This window comes from Adiantum capillus-veneris, chromosome 2, assembly GCF_014529385.1.
Source record: "Adiantum capillus-veneris isolate H3 chromosome 2, ASM1452938v2, whole genome shotgun sequence".
NCBI classification, from domain to species: domain Eukaryota; kingdom Viridiplantae; phylum Streptophyta; class Polypodiopsida; order Polypodiales; family Pteridaceae; genus Adiantum; species Adiantum capillus-veneris.
In genome coordinates this window covers 120,475,904-120,494,469 of record NC_140932.1, presented here as the reverse complement: position 1 = coordinate 120,494,469, position 18,566 = coordinate 120,475,904, and the positions used below count along the sequence as shown (strand labels likewise).

Here is an 18,566-nt window from a genome sequence, read left to right as displayed (position 1 = left end):
CTACTTGCCCTTTGAATCGGACGAGATTTCTGGCGTGAAACCTCTCCGAATTCACCTGTACCTGCGGGGGGATTAGCCGCTAGCTAATCCAGTACCTGTACAAGAGGCTCTTGCCTCGGCAATCGCGCATGAACCCACACAACTGTACATTGGTCAAATGAAGAGCCCACTAGAGGGGCATAACATACTGCCAAAGGGGAGAGAGAGGACAGTGCGTAGCGTGTAGGGCATCACTCCTGGCACCGCACTGTGCATAAGAGGGAAAGCAAGCACTCCATAGCTCTTAACCTGTGACAAAATCTGAAAATGAGGCTCTCTCTCCTTCAAATTCAGCGCCACTTCTTGTTGCATGAGGCAAGTGCACCAGAAGGTGCCACTTGGCACATTTATAAGCATTTTCCCGTTTCGGGGTTGCCGTCTAAAAATATCCCAACCGGTTGCCCAGTTGACTTCACGGCAGAGTAAGAAAATGTTCCCCTTGTCATTCCGGCGGTAATGACGTCAACACATTTTCAGGTCCCAAAATAGCAGTTCCCTAAATTTTAGGAGATGCTGCCATTGTATCTTTCTAGGTCATCCGACCCTCTTTGTACACTGCGGCCACATCCAGAACTGAAATGTAGCCTCTGTAGCAAAGGATTCCACTTTGGCTAGTCAATGACCCCACTTGGCTAACCATAGTCCTTGTCCAACCTTAGTGCTCTCTTGCCCTCAGGCCTGGACTCCCTCTGGACAGTTCCACACTAGCTATGCAATGCAGGGCAGTTAGATTTCCTGAGGGGTGTTTCCAAAAAGTGAAAGTAAATAGATAATAAGAAAGAAATCAACAAAAAGGATAGATAGTAGTCACACGCTGGTGACACCATCTGCTACAGGTCTTTCAAGAATTGCGAGATCAAGTCAGTTATCAATGTCAAAAAGAGTGAATTTTTCTTACTGGAGATACACTTCTTGGGACACATCGTCTCAGCAGCAGGCGTACAGATGGACCCAGCCAAGATTGAGACTATACGTGATTGGCCCGATTTGAAGAAAGTTCATGAAGTTAGAAGCTTGTTGGGTTTGTGTTCTTACTACCCGCGGTTCATTCGAAAGTTTGTAGAGGTAGCTTCCCCTTTGCACATTCTGACACAGAAAGTAGTCCCTTTCTCGTGGAGATCCACAAAGGTGACTGCCTTTCCGACACTAAAAGAGAAATTGACTACTTGACCAGTATTGACTTTGCCGGATTTGCAAAAGTCATTTGAAGTATTGTGATGCTTGTGGTCGTAGTCTGGGAGCGGTCTTAATGCAAGAAGGCCATGTGATTGCCTATGAAAGCCGATTGTTTTCAAGGACAGAATTGACAACACAGATTTATGAGAAAGAGCTTTTGGCAGTGATCCATGCTCTTACTCAGTGGCGACATTACCTACTTGGAGCCGACTTCACAATCTTCACTGATTATTAAAATTTACGCTACTTCTTGTCACAGAAACAGCTTTCGGAAAAAACAAATGCGCTAACATCTTGTCACAGTCACTTCCAGATTGTCCATGTTCAGGGACAGAAGAACTTGGTGGCAGATGCTTTGTCTCGGAAGCCGTTAGTCTTGGCTATTTCCGCGATTGATCATAGAAGCTTCAAGGAGATCGTTGATTAGTACGCCACAGATCCGGATTTTCCCGATGTATTCACTTGAATACAGAATGGGGAGGTAGTAGCCGGATATTCATACGTGATGGCTACTTGTTGAAGAAAACAATTTGTGCATTACACAGCCGTTGAGAGAAAAGGTTCTGACTGAGTGCCATTGTCCACCTTTTACAGGTCACCGCGGCATGGACACCACCTTGAAAGGTGTGGAGTGTTACTTCTTTTGGCCGAGGCTCAAGAAAGATGTGGACGACTTTGTATGCAGTTGTATAGTATGCCAGAAGGTCAAGTTTGACAGGCATAAGGCACAGGGATTGTTACAGCCTTTACCCATTCCCACCCGCCCCTGGGAAAGTATTGCAATGGATTTCATTTTTGATCTCCCAAAGACAGAGTGGGCGTGATGGCATTTGGACTGTCATCGACAGATTTAGCAAGCAAGCTTACTTCATTCCACTAAAGAAAACAGTCAAGCCAGATCATTTAGCGAGACTGTTCATTGCACAGATTTTCAGACTACATGGCATGCCTGAGACAATAGTCTCCGACAAAGATCCCCGATTCACGAGTTTGTTTTGGAGGGCCGTTTGGGAGAACATTGGCAGACGGTTGCAGTTCTCGTCATCATTCCACCCGCAGACAGATGGGCAATCTGAGATTGCAAATTCAGTTGTTCTGGATTTATTGATGTCTTACATTTTTTATCGGAAGACTCAAATGGGAATTTTTTTTGCCCTTGGTGGAATTTGCCTACAATAACACGATCCACTCTTTGATGGGGCAGGCGCCATTTGAGATCATTGAAGGTGCTCCAAAGGTTCCATCCTTCATAAGCACTAAGGATAAGATTTTTTAAGCCTACCAATACACGAGGGACTTGGACACTGCATTTGCCAAGGTCCGGGAGGCTTTAGCGAAATCTCAGGAATGACACAAGAAGGCAGCAGATCGACACTGTTGCGATTTGAAATTAAAGGAAGACAATTGGGTGCTCTTACGTTTTGAGAAGGCACGCCTAAGAAAGAAAAAGGGAAAGGAGCGGCTTTTTCCAAAGCTTAGCATGAGGTATTATGGCCCTTTCTAGATAAAAGGAAAGATAAATGATGTCTCCTTTAGACTCAAGCTGCCCGATACTTGGAAGATTCACAATGCATTCCATGTGAGTCTATGGAAGCCTTTTAAAGGTGATGTGCCAGTTAATGGGGAGCCCGATGAGCAACCCGAAGTGGAGGAAAGCGAGGAGATACTCGTTCCAGAACAGATTTTGGCACACAAGGACAGAAAGATAAAAGGTAAAGTGATCAGGCGGTTCTTGGTTAAATTCAAGAACTATCTTGCATTGGATGCGAAGTGGATGGAGAAGGAGGATCTAGCAGATACTCCTCAGATTTTGAAACTTTACCTTGAAGCATTCGGTTTAGCATAGTCTACTTCCAATAGAACCCCGACTTCAGCGAGTGTGAATCTAGTGCAGCAGGTTTGCTTAACAGGGGAGTCACTCCGCTCTTTGTCAACGGATTACCCCGATTTTGAATATAGTCACTGATGTCCCCTTTGGGTTCCATGGATACTAAACGGCTGAGTAGTATTCTGTTGTATGACTTTATGATAGGAATTCCCGAAAATGAAAATGATTGATTTGTACTTGACTTGTTTGAGTGCAGGATCTGAAAGATGAAATGACTGCAGCATTTCGGTCTTATAAATCTCTATAGACATGATTGCAATAAGGATTAGTTAATCGGGCATCCGTGAGGTCTGGAATGGATCTAGATGCGATTACTAAATACGTTGCCGATTGATCATGGTCTGAGATTTGAAATTAATTTTTCTGTGATTTGTCATGTGATGTCGAGTGATGTCCTATGATGTGATTGTCGATTTGTACAAGTGCTAGATGTGTCGTGTCTAGTGCGTCGGTACTAACAGTCAGTGTCTACTAAGACAGTTTATGGCCTCTGTTTGTTTTGCAAGTGTAATCGAGGGCGATTACAATTCTTTCAAGAGGGGGGTTTGCCACAACTTGATGCCTGGCATGACCCAAGACATTAAGATGTTCCAACTTATGGGCATTGGCCGAGGTGGGGCCTGGGGACATAAAGCAAATTAAAAGAGCGCACTGCCTAGCTGTACGGATGCCGTAATTCACGCTGGCTGCTGACGTGGCAAAGCGTATGGATTTTCGTGATTTGCGGTGACAGCGTTGACGTGGCACTGTTGTACGGATTTCCGCAGATGGTGCTAGCTGCTTTTGGGCCCTCTGCTTTTGAGTTACGAGCTTTTAAGTTTAATGCTTTTGGGCATCCCTTGTAAGAATAAATAAGCCTCAGGGGCTCACTTGTCTGGTCATCTGGACGTAGAGATTGAGAGTGAGCACCCGCGGGCTCTTGTACTTTGCACACAAATTAATATAAAAAGAAATACCGAAAGGGGCGCCAGTCTTTGCAGCCAATACCCCTTGGCACGGAACTACGATGGGCCCGTGTCGTCTTTTGTAAATTGTTTTGAAGTGAATCTCAGTTGTGTCGCGGTAGAATCTAGACTTGGGGTGTCCAGGTTTGTTACAATACTCCCTTCATAAATAACCATCCGGGTTCAACAACATCACAAACATTCAGTACTCCCGTCGTAAATAACCATCCAGGTCCAGGCCATGAGTACAACAGCACAAACATTCAGTACTCCCCCCGTAATAAGCATCCAGGTCCGGGCCATGAGTAAAGACAATATTCAATCATTCAATACTCCCCCTGCAAATAACCACAAGGGTCCGGGCCATGAGTATGTACAAGCATTCTCTTAAGTACTCCTCCCAAGAGTAAATCACCAATCATTGAAACGAGTATTACAACCAGAGTTAAACAATTCAAATCGGCACCGAGACAAATTTACCATCCATCTCAAACAAATTCCAATTAGGATCATCAAACAAATTCTCAAACAAAATTCAGTCTTATTCAATCTCAAAAAAGCATTCTCAATGTCAGTCGAGCTCAAAAGTGGACTGGCCTTCCGTCCTGAAACTTGCACCAAAAGAAGGGTTTCTTTCATCAAGTTGTATCCGACCGCAGCATGGTCCATAAGCTCTTGAATGGTGGAAACTGGCTTGGATAGACAGTGTGCCCGTAGCGGTGATGGGAGTCCAATGATATTGCAAGCACATTGGGCCACCAAGGTAATCGGTTCAAGAAGAGATACTTGCTGAGAGATGTCGATAAATTTCAAGTTGTAATTTGCTAGGGTTTCCGTGTCCACTCTGCCAGAAGCTGCACTCCGAAGGAAGATGTTTGAAGGCATGTAGCTTCGGATGAAAATTTTCTTGAAAGCTTGCGAAGTCCTTGGAGTGTGCGGCTTGGTAGCTATTGACATCCACCACTACATGGCACTGATTCTGAGAAAACAATGGCTCGAAAGATTCGCTCGCATTAATACGTAGGGTTCGTCGAGACGAACTCCTTTATCTCCTCCTCCTCTTGCAAGTGGTCTTAGGTTCTTTATGGTTTATGCCTCGTAAGACAGTGCGATGAAGACAGGAGCATGCGCGATGCGCGATGGATCAAGAGTGGGAGTCGCTAGTAAGTCTAGGGCAGGGGCACGAAGATTCTTTGATGAAAAAAAAATTCTGTAAAATCTTGAAGCGCCATCTTGGTCTGTCTCCTCTTTGGTAGGACCAGTATGCTTTGAGAAAAGTACACGATTGGAGCTCTGATACCATTGTAACAGGAGGGCACCATGTGCCAACAGAAAAGAACAGACTGAACAACTTTTAACACTTCAAATAACACTGAATTGAAAGAGATGCACAATACTCGAGACGGGGAGTGGCGGAGCTCCACCCCAAGAGAGCACTGGCCCCAAACCTTGGCGCCCCTTTCGGTACTTCTTTATATTGCTTGAACTCAGTACAAGCTCTCTGCACTTTCACATGGAAGCATGCCAGAGACCGAGCCCATGGCACATATTTAAAGGGCATGGGCCTATCCAAAAGTAGTACTGATAATGCGATGTAAATATGACATGTCTATCTAGAATGATCGACTTTGGCAAACCACGAAGGGATTACCAATGCTTAATGAACAAACGTGTTGTCACTTTGTTTTCCCAAGGAATGAGCACGCAAAACTGTATTCCTTGCCTGCAAACTTTCTACCTTTTCTAAAGTGGCCTTCATGCTTGTGTGCCCACCTATGAGTGAATCGTGTGCATCGTGCGACGTGCAATATGGATTTCCTATGAGAAGGTAACACAAAGACGGTGACGAAAATACAAGAGACCACCACAAATGAGATAGTCGGAATTTGCAGGCTGATTTCTCACGTTGGCAAAAGATACTTCTTGAATGGGTACTGTGGTCCACGACTCAAGAGTCAAGACCGGTCCTTCACGACTTAACACATCTGCAATTAGTTAGCTTTACCGACCAAATTGCTCAACAGACTGGGACCATCTAGCTTGACGGTCACTTGCACTAGGCATATGAGGGCCACTTTGGGGCTCTATGATTAGTTGAGCCACTTGAGGGCTTTATGGTCAATACGAACACTAAAATCTCTACCATACAAGAAATGCTTTTCATACTTTATAGAGAATGAATGACAGAGAGGTTTCTTATTGTGCAGTGAGTGATTCTTTTTTGTTTAACTTTCTACTGAGAAATGCATGTGGACTGCCTTGCTTATCTCCTTTCAAAACATGAGTGAGAGATTAGTGACACGAAAGGAATGCTTTGTGCACCACGAATGACTCGGGAGAAGCACCCTCGCGAGGCTCGAGAGAGAGCGAGCGAATTAGTTTTCTAGCTAGTGGATCATGTTACAGGCTTGGACATTCCAAGCGAGAATTCAATAGCAACACACAAACAAAAACTGCAAATAATTGAACTGAACTTGAAGAGAGAGAGAGAGAGAGAGAGAGAGAAGGAGAGTCGACACGGCACGACGGAGTTTCGAGCCAAGACGCATTGCCTCGAAAGACTGGCGCCCCTTGCGGTATTTCTTTATTATTGCTCTTTGCAAAGTACAACTTACGAGGGTCCAACTCTCTTCGAGACTCTGCGTCCAGATGCTCTGCGGAACAGTGGCCCTTTGGGCACTTATAAGCGTACAAGGGATGCCCAAAAGCAGAGCCCGAAAAGCATCAGATCCAAAAGCTCTTGCACCCAAAAGCTTCTACCACCAAAAGCTCACGTAAAAATTGCCAAAAACCAACAGCGCAAATCTCGAAAATCTGTTTAGCTGTGCCATGTGGTAGCCACCAACAGGATTTACGGAAATCATCCTAAGAGATCAAGCTTTTGATTTTTAGGTTTTAGGTCCCTCGCTGGTGCTCAATAAGTTCTTCAAGTCCATAGGGGTTAGGTTTTTAATTTCTAACCCCTTCTACTGCTCTTCTGGGTTCAATTTCTCTTGTCTTCTCGGCCATTTCTTTTGAGTTGGGCACGCCACGTCATCACTTTGTGACTTCCCCCCTCTTGAAATAATTGTAATTGCCCTCGATTACGCCTGCAAAATAGCTAACGGACAGAAACTTTCTTTAGTAGACACTAACTCTATGTACCCATGCACCAGACTCCACCAATGCAGCACTTCAACAAAGACATCATCTGCTGATCAATCTCATTTTTGGCGAGGGTCTCAGATACAAATCGTGATCATTGCAATCACATCCAGACCACGCTGATCTTTTCACGGATGTCTCGGGCTACTAAATTTTGTTACTATACCGAATTGATATCCGGTCTTTTCACATTTCAATCAAGCAAATTATGCCCATGACCATCCGCACAAGACAATACATCAACATAGCATGCAGTTCACAAAATCACACACTTGGTTCACACTGAAACCGTGTTTCAATCATTCAATCTAGCCATCTCATCCTGTTGAGAAATCTTGATGTCATAGTTACATGGGACGGCGGGTCGGGGTCGGGAACGGGGTCGGGACGGCAAAAGTCAGGAAACGGGGACGGGGGTCGGAACGGCAAAAAAAAAAAGAGAGTTTTTTTGGCACTTTTTGACCTACACACATGCCACACACATAGAGCATCACTTTGACCATAAATTTACACTAAATAGACCAAAGAACACGAGTCGTATAGGCTGAAATGTGCTAATAACACATCGATGATCGATGGATACAAAATGAGAAGTGCATGCCACAAGGGCTCAAGAGTCAAAAAGCCTAAAGGACTCAGGACAAGCCTGAGGCCTCAAGGATAACAAAAAGTACAAAGGGCTATGTAGTAGGTAGAGTCGTAGACTCAAGAGTCTAAACTCGAGAGTCGAGTGATCAATGATCATCAAACTCAAGAAGTGCTCGCCTGCTGAATCTCCACATCGTCGTCGTAGTCGAGATCGTCAGCGACGTATGAGGCTCGAGAGGCTCGCATTGAGGCTCGAAATCCTCCTCTAGCTCCTCCAAAAGAGTATCGGCCATAGATGGATTCTCTTGTGCCATCTCCCCCTCTTGGCCGCTTCCGCAACCTCATACACCGTGAGCTTCAAGAAGATCCAACCTCTTCTTGGGAGCTACATGAGGGCAAAACTTCATCTCGTTACCGGGTTCATGAAGAAGATGGGCTCGCACTTTGTTTGAACCACCCGATCTCTTGTATGGACATAGCTTGCACGTCCATGGTCTTGCACCGCCACCTTTGCCACGCGAGCTAAAGTCTACTTCATCCCACCACGACCACGTTTGCACGGCGGGCCTCCTTCGAGAAGAAGCGGCTTGAGAAGTGGAGTTGGCTTGAGATGACATGATGGTTAGAGACTCGAGAGAGTAGAGCTTAGAAGTTAGAAGAGTTAGAGGAGAGCTTGTGTGGAGAGAGAGTAGAGGAGAGCTTCAAAGTGGGTAGAAGAGGGAGAGGAGAGCTTCAAAGTTCAAACTTGAGCCTTGAGCTTGAGGGAAATGGAATGAGCTTGAGCCTTGAGCTTAAGGGAAATGGAATGAGCATTGAGCATTGAGACTATGAGTATTAAAAGGCCCAAGGGAGCCTTTTATAGCCTCCCAAGGGCCAAGGCTCCAAAAATATGGCAGTTGGGGCTGCACAGAGCCGTTGCAAACGATCAAAAACGGGCATATTTTTTAATCTGTTCCGGTCCGACCCTGGTCCGTTCCCGGCCGTCCCCGGTCCGTCCCCCCTACGACCCGCCCGTCCGGCCCGTTTTCCGTCCGTCCCTCGGCGTTCCCAGCCGTTCCCAGCCCGGTTACGGCCGTCCCCCGGCCCTAGGGCCCGTCCCCCCCGTCCCCTGTAACTATGCTTGATGTACCTAGATCACTAGTGTAGCCATCTCATCCTTCGACTCTTGATGTACTCACAATAGTATCGAGTCATCTCATCCAAATAGAAACCTTGATGCACAAGAATCTCTTTGAGTTCATGTTACAAACCGCTGACATGTCACTGAAGAACAGAGCCAACCTTCAGATCATGGCCGAGGGGCCTAAACCCTCAGAAGAACAAGCAACAATAGAAGAAGAAGTCCTACCAACTTATGGGACCCCGTCCGATGGGGCCCAAGTAACATAAAGGAATTAAAATAAAGTTGGACCCTCACACACACACAAAAGACAGCGTAGAGGCAGATGACGTGGTAGCAGTATGAATTTTTGAATTTTGCGACAACTGTTGACGTGCAGCCTGTACGGATTTCCAGATTTTATGCTGACTTGGCAGCCTGTACGGATTTCCGGAATTTATGCTGACCTACTGACCTGGCAGCCTGTACGGATTTCCGTGATTTACGCTGGGCAGTTTTCGGCGCCAGCTTTTGGAACCAGTTGCTTTTGAGTTTGACTTCTTTTCGTGTAACTGCTTTTCAAGGCCAAGGGCCTTTAAATAAGTGCAGAGGGCTCAGTCTCTGATTAGCGACTTCAACCCTTACTTCATCGCGCATCGAGCTCGCTCCCGTCTTCGTTGCTCTGTCTTACAAGGCATAAAGCCATAAAGAACCCAAGACATGGCGTTCATGGATTCAACAGAATATTTGCAATTTCTTCTCGACGAGCTTCACGACATTCTTTCGTGGCATTCTCAACAGAATCTTCCGATGCTGCAAAGTTTTTAACAATTTTTGAATTACATGTTACCCCCTCTGATGCCTCAGGTGGTACCTCCTCCTCGGGCACCGGAAAGTACGAGAGCCTCCAAACAGCAACCTTCCCAACCGTTTGTGCCGATGGGGGGAGTCTTCAAGCATATGGTGGAGCCATTTGACCCTGATCCAATGCAACCGCCTTTGCCACCGCCGTTGCCCCCACCTTCCCCACCACCAGGCTACAATGGTGGGAGCCCATATGGATACCCTTATTATCGGTACCCAAGATACACGCCTAACCAACCCAAAGATTTCAAGGATGGTAGCACGACAGTCAAATTTTTCACTTTTTCCGGGGTGAAAGATCGCCTGACACACCGTCAACGAGACGCCTTGTTACAAGAAGGCTGATGCTTCGAATGTTTCCAAATAGGGCATACGTTTAATACACGACCTGAGCAAGCCTCGACGTCCTCAGAGAAACCTTCTGCTCCCACGTCAAACAGATCCACGGGGCCACCTCAAGCTAAGAGGGCTAGACCTGCTATTGAACTAGTACCCGATATTTATGGTATACACCTCAAGAGTTCTAATGAATTATGCAGAGCTTATGGAAAGTCAATGGCTTGAAAGCCTTGATCTTCTTTGACCCGGAGCTATGGAGAACTTCATCCATCCACAATTCTTAAGTAGATGTACTTTGATTATGATGCAAAGGGTGGAGAAATTGAAGCTGAGCTAGCCACCGTGCAAACTCAGAAACTGGTATCGCTCATTGGTGCTCTTTTAGTGACTATCCAAGATTATCATTATAAAGTTGGGCAACTGCGACGTTCTCTTAGGCATGCCCTGGCACGACAAGAATGATGTGACTCTCCAGGTTTGGAACCGAACCATCACCGTGATACAGAAGGGCAAGCCATTCATCCTCAAAGTTCGGTTGTCCAAACAAAACCCTGAATGAATTCTCTAGTTGTTTTATAGTTAGATACTTTTGAACATTGTTTGAGAAAGTATTGTTTGAAATGGATGCTATTTGTTTTAAACCTATCTTGGTGCCGATTTGTACTGTTTGACTCTGGTTTTAATACCGGTTTCATTGATTGGTGATTACTCCCGGGTAGAGAAGTGAGAAATATTGTTTTGGTATTGTTTGAACCTCGGAACGACGCAGACCGATGTCTGGGGAGCGTTTTGTTGTATGTTTGGAAACCTCCGAATGACGCATGCCGATGTCTGGGGAGCGTTGGGTTGTATGCTTGAACCTCCAAGCGACGCAGATTGCGGTCTGGGGAGCTTTTGGTTGTACAGTCCTCTAAGCTCATGGCCCGTACCTTTTTAGGTTATTTGCGGGGGGAGTGACGAGGTAGTCGTTGAGTAGCTTCATACCGCAGACCGTTTGTCTCGTGGGAGTGCTCAACGGCATTGTTCGTTGTGTCTTGTAACATGCATATGTGAGCATTTATGTTGCATTGTGATGTGCCAACCACTGAATATTTCTAATTGGATGAGATTGCCTGGGTATGTAATTTTAGTGCATCAAGACACCCGTGGAAGATGAGTGCGGTCTGGGTGTGATGGCTAATTTCACATACGCCAGAATATCAAGAGTCCTGATCTTGACAAAAGGAGAAGCACACTCCTTGATCAAAGGAGCAAAAGGAGAAGCCAACTCCTTGATCAAAAGAGTTGAAAGGAGAAGCTAACTCCTTAACAAAAAAAAGAGCAAACTGATTGTCCCTCGGAAATTTTTGAGCTAACTTGAGTTGTTCTGCAGATATGCTGTAATCGCGGACGATTACTTTCTTTCAAGATGGGGGGATGTCACAAACTGCTGACATATCAAGTCACTGAAGAACAGAGCCAACCTTCAGATCACGGCCGAGGGGCCTAAATCCTAAGAAGAACAAGTAACAACAGAAGAAGTCCTACCAACTTATAGGACCTCGTACGATGGGCCCAAGTGACAAAGGAATTAAAATAAAGCTAGACCCTCACACACACACAAAAGACACTGTAGAAGCTAATGACATGGCAGCAATACGGATTTTCGAATTTTGCATTGACTGTTGACGTGGCAACCTGTACGGATTTCCAAATTTTACGCTGACTTGTTGACGTGGCAGCCTGTACGGATTCTCGTAATCTACGCTGGGCAGTTTTCAGCGCCAGCTTTTGAGACCAGTTGCTTTTGCGTTTGATTGCTTTTCACGTAACTGCTTTTCAAGGCCAAGGGCCTTTAAATAAGTGCAAAGGGCTCTGTCTCTGGCACGCTTCGGTGAGAAGGTGCAGAGCGCGAGTATCGGCATTGTACCAAGTTCAAGTAATATAAAGAAACACCGAAAGGGACGCCAGGGTTTGGGGCTAATATTCTCTGAGGTGGAATTCCGCCACTCCGTATCTTGTGTGCTCTCTCTCTCTCTATCAGTTGTTATTGAAGTGCTAAAGTCTCTTCAGTCTGTTCTTTTCTGTTGGCACGTGGTGCCCGTCTTGTGATAGTTCACATTCACTTAACCATCACATCTAGATCTCGCTGATCTCTAACAGATGGCTAGATGCACTAAGTTCAAATCATTCATCAGACAAAACACTGCAGACATTTCATCTTTCTCTACATGTCTCTAACAATACACACATGAAAGAGCACACGTCTTCATTCAATCCAAGACATCTTCAATTTAGTGCACATGTGTTCATAAAGTCGTTCCGCAAAATACCGTCAGCCTGTCAGCATTCATTAAATCTCAAAGAGAAATTAGTGACTTTATTCAATCTAGGCAATCTGTGACAAAGGAGTGGAGTGGCTCCCCTCTTGTGCAGTTCGCACCGCATTAGATTCAACCCGCTGATCGACAACTTTTGGCATAGACTCTGCTAATATTCTAAAAGCTTCAAGGTATAGCTCACACTCCAAAGAATTTGTGATGTTCTCCTCCATCACTTTGCATCTAGGGCCAAAAAGTACCCTTGACCAGATTATCCGGTGGACCTAGTTCAAGGTATAGCTTCTCCTCCATCACTTTGCATCTAGGTCCAAAAAGTACCCTTGACCAAATTATCCGGTGGACCTAGTATATCTTTCGGTTCTTTTCTTGTCAGGTGCAGTGGAATTGAAATGGTGAAGATCTAGGTTTTACACTTCCACAAATTCTTTACTTCTTTCTCTTGCGATAGTGATTCCTTTTAGCTTTTCCGTGAAGAGAGGAAATGTGTGTGTGTGTGTGTGTGTGTGTGTGTGTGTGTGTGTGTGTGTGTGTGTGTGTGTGTGTGAGAGAGAGAGAGAGAGAGAGAGAGAGAGAGAGAGAGAGAGATAGAGACCTGATGGGAGTCCCAGCTAGCCCTCTCAAGGGCCCCCCACACCGTTGCAGATGTGGTATTTGCTTTAGATTGCATAAGTGGAATGTACACACATGCAATACCTCAAGTGCAGACTCTACTGACTTGAATGGGGCAAGACGAGGCACCTCCGAGGGTGATTTCCGGAGTAGTGTCCTTCAGTGGAAATCGCAGCAGACATCTTCATCATTTGCCTCACATCTTCGGCTTCATGCGGTTTGTTCAGCATCCGGTGCTGAGAGGGGGTGTTAAACTTACACCACTCTGCTGCTCCATAAGTCTAGGGCATACTGGTACGGCTAGTATGTCTCTAGGCTGGCCACCCATAGCCTAGGTTGCTCCTGGCAGCCACCCGAGTTTGGGGCCAGCCGCCCACTTTTGTCCGGGCGCCCACATATACTTCCATATATCATTTTTATGTCGGGTCGTGGGGATTTTTATCAGGCCTTGCCCTACCTCCCCTTGGGCACCTATTTATGGAGCCAAGGGGGTACCCACTTCCACATCTCACAGAGATCACGCATCTGATTGTATTGGGTCTTCTGCTCATGGTAGTCGGGGGAGGGGGGGGGGGGGGGGGGGCGATCAGCCCCCCCCCTCTTCACCATCTCTGGCGTTTGTGTCTACTCTCTCTCTCTCTCTCTCTCTCTCTCTCTCTCTCTCTCTCTCTCTCTCTCTCTCTCTCTCTCACGCTTCCACAAACGCGCGCTCTCAAAAGAATAGCAAGAGCTCCAATCTGGCATAACAAAACTGATTGTTTCTCAGAATGACTCAAAATTTTTTTAGCTAACTTGAGTTGTTTTGCAGATATACGGTAATCACGCACAATTACTCTTCTCTCAAGAAGGGAGGATGTCACAAACTGCTGACGTGTCAAGCCACAGAAGACTTGAGCCGACTTGCAGATCCCGACCAGGGGCAACAGAAGAAGTTTCACCGACATATAGGTCCTCGCCGAGTGGGCCTAATCTTTAAAAGAAGCTCCTATTTCACTTATGAGGTTCCCGTCCAATGGGAGCTATAATTAAAAAAAGGACCCACTCACACACACACACACACACACACACAAGATGCGTAAAAACATGCTGACGCGGCAGCTGTACGAACGTCCGCGATTTGAGCTAATGATGTGGCAACCTGTAAAGACTTCCGCAAATTGCACTGCACCATGCTGATGTGGCAGGTGTACAGATTTCCGCGTTGGACACTGCTGGCAACTTTTAAGGGAGTCCAGATGTTTTTAGAACTGGATGCTTTTCATATACTGCTTTTGGATAGGCCCAAGGCCTTTGAATATGTGCCATGGTCTCAGTCTCTGGCACGTTTCCATGTGGAAGTGCAGAGAGCTGAGTACCGGCGTTGTACCGAGTTCAAGCAAAATAAGAAATACCGAAAGGGGCGCCAAGGTTTGGGGCCAGTGCTCTCTTGGGGTGGAACTCCGCCACTCCCAAGCTCGTGTGTCATGCATCTCTTTCAGTTCACTGTTACTTGAAGTGCTAAAAGTTGTTCAGTCTGTTCTTTTCCGTTGGCACGTTTGTGTCCTCACGTTACATGTATCACCTCTTATTAATAATACTAATATTACTAATAAGTGACAAGCTAATTGGAAGACGTTTGGTTAATCTTGTGTTGCCCTACCTCAACCTGCAAGTCATATAAGGGGTTACCACTTAAATCATCAGTTCAATACCCTACAGGCAGCAAGCGCCCTAAGTACCCTCATCAGACCCCTACCATTTTCATCTCCTTTGCATCCCTCGCATTTTTCATCGCCATCATCAGCCCATCGCCTTCATGTAGCAAATGCGCTTACGTTTCCAAATTGGAGATCAGCCTCGGTATTTTTACATCTCTCGGCTCCCCATCAGAAGATCAGCCCTGGTGACAGCACTCTCAGACTCCGCCTTTAGATCAGCCAGCGTTTACAGATTTTAAACAAATCCTATATAGATGGCATTTCTCAAAGACACTCTGGCCTGCTCGTGTGGATGAATGCACACACAAACTATCCATATAAACTTCTAAAAAGTTTCGCAAATATTTTTTAAAAGCATGGCTCATTAACCTTTAATATGCTGCTGGAGCATTTGCTGGTCCAAAAGGCATGACTCTATACACATATATCTCTCAATCCGTGGCAAAAGCCATTTTGTGCTGGTCTTTTGGATCAATGGCTCTTTGAAGCTCCAATGAAGCACCTTCCATGTTGAGGGGAACCAGGTAGACAATGCCATCTTCATCATCCTCATCAGCACCCTCGACAGCGGCATTAGCGGATCAGCCCACATCCTTGTCGCATTTGCAAGTCCAAGTCAGATAGCCTAGCAATTTCCATTTTCGGCCCTTTGACTCGTAGATCCAAGCATCTCCGATCCCTTCACTGTCTAAGCAAATAGAGAGGGTGGCCCTTGGAGGGGGGTTTGGGACCCCATCTCGTGTTAGCCTCCCTCTCTCACTCACAGAATCTTCACTCGGTATAATTCTCTCTTCTCTCTCTTTGTCTATTGCACATCTCTCTCATGAAAGTAATGGAGCTTTGTGTACATATTGAGCACTCATCCTCAGATACCACCATCAATCACTTCCGCTACACTTAACAACTACGATTGTGGGAGAATGGGACACATACCAAAAGATTGCTACTTAAACAACTTTTGCAACAAGTGTGGGAAGAAGGGCACACCTCCTTTCAAATGTTATTCAAAGGATCAAAGCAACATTAGTGGAAGCAGCAGTAGCAAAGGCAAGAACCCAATGAGAGGAGCGACACATGTGGAGAGAAGAAGAAGGCGACAACAACCTTGTTCATGGCGAAGAAGACTATAGCGTTCATGTGGCAGACATTTTATGAAGACTTATACCTTCTCTGGTTGAAGGGGAGGCTTGTCATCCTTAGTGGATATCGTATTGTCATCCTGAGTGGATATTGAGTCATGTCTTCACTGTACCAATCTGGTCCAAATCCCAAGGCGAGGGCTCTTGGGATGGGCTTTGTCCCATGGAGCTTACCTCTAGTGTACTAGGGATCCTAAGTGGCATATGGCATGTGTAGCATTGTTAAAAGAAGCCTTGGTCATAGGCTATCCTATGTGGAGCATTTTCACAGCATAATATCACATGTAGGTGTCATGTAGGCATGAATAAAGCCCCCTAAATATGCAAAGTGTACTCAATTTTCAATGTAATCTAGTCTACTTCATGTCTACGCTCTAGTCCAAATTCTATTGAGTAATTAACTAGTTCATTAGCAAGTCATTAACATGAATGCAACGCTCTCTTATCCACCCTAATCTCATCAATACCAAGGTCCAAAACTAACAAAAAAACAACAAACTTGAATTGAAAGAACACTTGAGACAAGAGACAATAAGGTGGAGTTCCTCACTCAAAGTATTGGCCCCTCCATCGGGCGTCCCTTGCAGTATTTTTTACTAAAAAAATTCAAGCTATTGGTTACAACTGCTCGTGTGAGCCCACTCATAATGATTTGAGTGCTACTGGCACTCAGCCTCTAATTTATAGGCCCTTTGACCCAAACCAAATTCGCTTTTCAGTTATTCTCACAAGAGTGGTTAAAAGCGCATAAAAATCATTTGCTCACGATAGCATATGCATGAAATTTTCTTTTGAATTTCACAAACTATGTGTACAAGAATCGCACCTTGATCTCATGCAATGATGACTTATGATAAGCACGCCATTCAGGAGCAATTTCATGTAGTAAGATTTCTTTATCTTATACAGAGGCTGAGTATCATGCTGCTTGTAGTGTTACATGCGACTCTATTTGGTTGAGACAATTAACTTTGGATATTAATAATCCACTGCAAGTTATGTGTTTTACACTGTTGGAGCAGCAAGAAACAGCAACGCTCTCTCATGGAGAGGTCAGTTGGGACTTTTTCTTCCACAACAAACTTCACTCGTCGACTCAAACAACCAGGGTCATCTTTCTATTGGACATAATCTGGTAATCCATGCCAAGATCAAGCACATGGAGGAACAATGTTACTTTGTTTGGAAGAAGGTGTTGGACAATACAGTTTGGTTGGTGTACTATTCGACTTCAAAAAACATTGTGTGAAGCATCTTCCCAAGCAATCCTTTGGCAGTCACTGCACCTCCCATGATTGATACGCCATTTATCATTTGAAAGGTCTATGTGTGCTCTCATGCATCGCCGTGGATGTGCCTTGCTAAGTGTGAGGTCGTCTCTCATCTCCAGGCATATTTAGACCCTGGTAGCTACCCATACTGGTTTCTCTACACATGTGATATCCCTTGTATGATCATTAGCATGGCTATATATAGCAGTTTGATAGAGTGCAGTCAGTCTTATAAATAAGCCAATCTGGGTTTTAATTTTGAATGGGTAAAGACACAACCTTCATTTTATCACCGCCTTGAGATGCCCTAATTTGTTGCTGCTATATGACCAGATCAAATATTGGTTGCAAATCGACAAAGAACAGCATGTCAGCTGGGATCAAAAATCTTTTAACCTGCAATTTTTGGATGCTAAACCAGTATTCTGTTAAGAAAATTTATTTACATTGCCATTATGCCTATGCGCCCCTCTTAACATTTGACCCAGTTTACATGCAATGGCAAAGCCAGCTCTTGGAAAGTAAGCATCAGAAGCTAACTACACATACTTATGCCTGCAAGACTGCACACAAATTTCATCTAAGCATGGGCATTTGTTTCTGAGTATAAAGATGAACGTATTGGCGGGCATTTGTGATTGATAATAAAGATGCGCATACGCCATCTAGAACACCACCTTTAGTACTTAATGACAAGGAGGGAAGCATAGCATTAGAAGCTAACTACACATATTCATGCCCATCTGCCCGGTGATTGTATGCATCATCTGAGAACTCCATATGTAGAAGCTGATAATGGGAAGGCGCAACCTGAGTAGAGACACATGAGGAGACGAAACGAAAGCCTCGCAACACGCATGAAAGAACAGATTGTTGCATGCAAGGAAAAAAGTAGTGTGCGTCAAATGGACCAAGGCAACTTGAGGATAATAAGAAGTTTACCATTTCACAGAGCTGAAGGACTTCCTCTTGAAGAACATGGCGATGGCATGAAGCGAGCTGGATGCTGCCGCACAGAGAGAGAGAGAGAGAGAGAGAGAGACGACTGATTAGTAGGTAGCCAGCCTTTCGCATGCTTTCGATTTTGCTTTTGTTATTGTCTTTTGTGGTGATGATCAAAACGCTCGTTATAGAAAGTGGTGATGATGCGGTCTTTTGTTGTTGTCCCTTTTTCTTTACAAAGGAGTCATAAATACCAAAGAGATTTTGGACCTTGGAGTAGGCTAGGAGAGGAGCATGTTCCTTGGTATTGTAAGCCTGATCCTTCTGTAATCTTTTTTCTTTTTTTTTTCAAAACTCAAGAACGTATGTGTGCCCGAGTATATTAAATTAAAAACCCAAAAGAATTACAACTACGAGCTCGTGCAAACCGTCTACGACGGGTCTCGCTTATTCTTACCAATGGTTTTGAATGGTCAATCCTAAACTTTTTCTCAAGCTCACTCAAG

The 18,566-nt window shown here is 45.1% G+C and overlaps 1 protein-coding gene across 3 annotated transcripts in view; it reads right to left on the bottom strand.

Annotated features, from left to right (window-relative positions):
• The window catches only part of LOC147463488 (uncharacterized), a 65,717-nt gene extending 47,480 nt beyond the window's left edge, over positions 1–18,237 (bottom strand). The window contains exons 1-2 of one of the 3 annotated variants that reach the window (XM_086489241.1): positions 18,061–18,199; positions 17,398–17,530 (exon numbers count right to left, since the gene is read on the bottom strand). Coding sequence is in view for 1 of the 3 variants with exons in the window: in XM_086489234.1 (XP_086345360.1) it covers positions 18,061–18,098 (38 nt within the window). In the remaining 2 variants the exon portion in view is untranslated. Of the gene's footprint in view, positions 1–17,397; positions 17,531–18,060 lie in introns of all 3 variants that reach the window. The other 2 variants (XM_086489250.1, XM_086489234.1) reach the window with 2 other exon arrangements.
• Between the last annotated feature and the right edge of the window lie 329 nt (positions 18,238–18,566).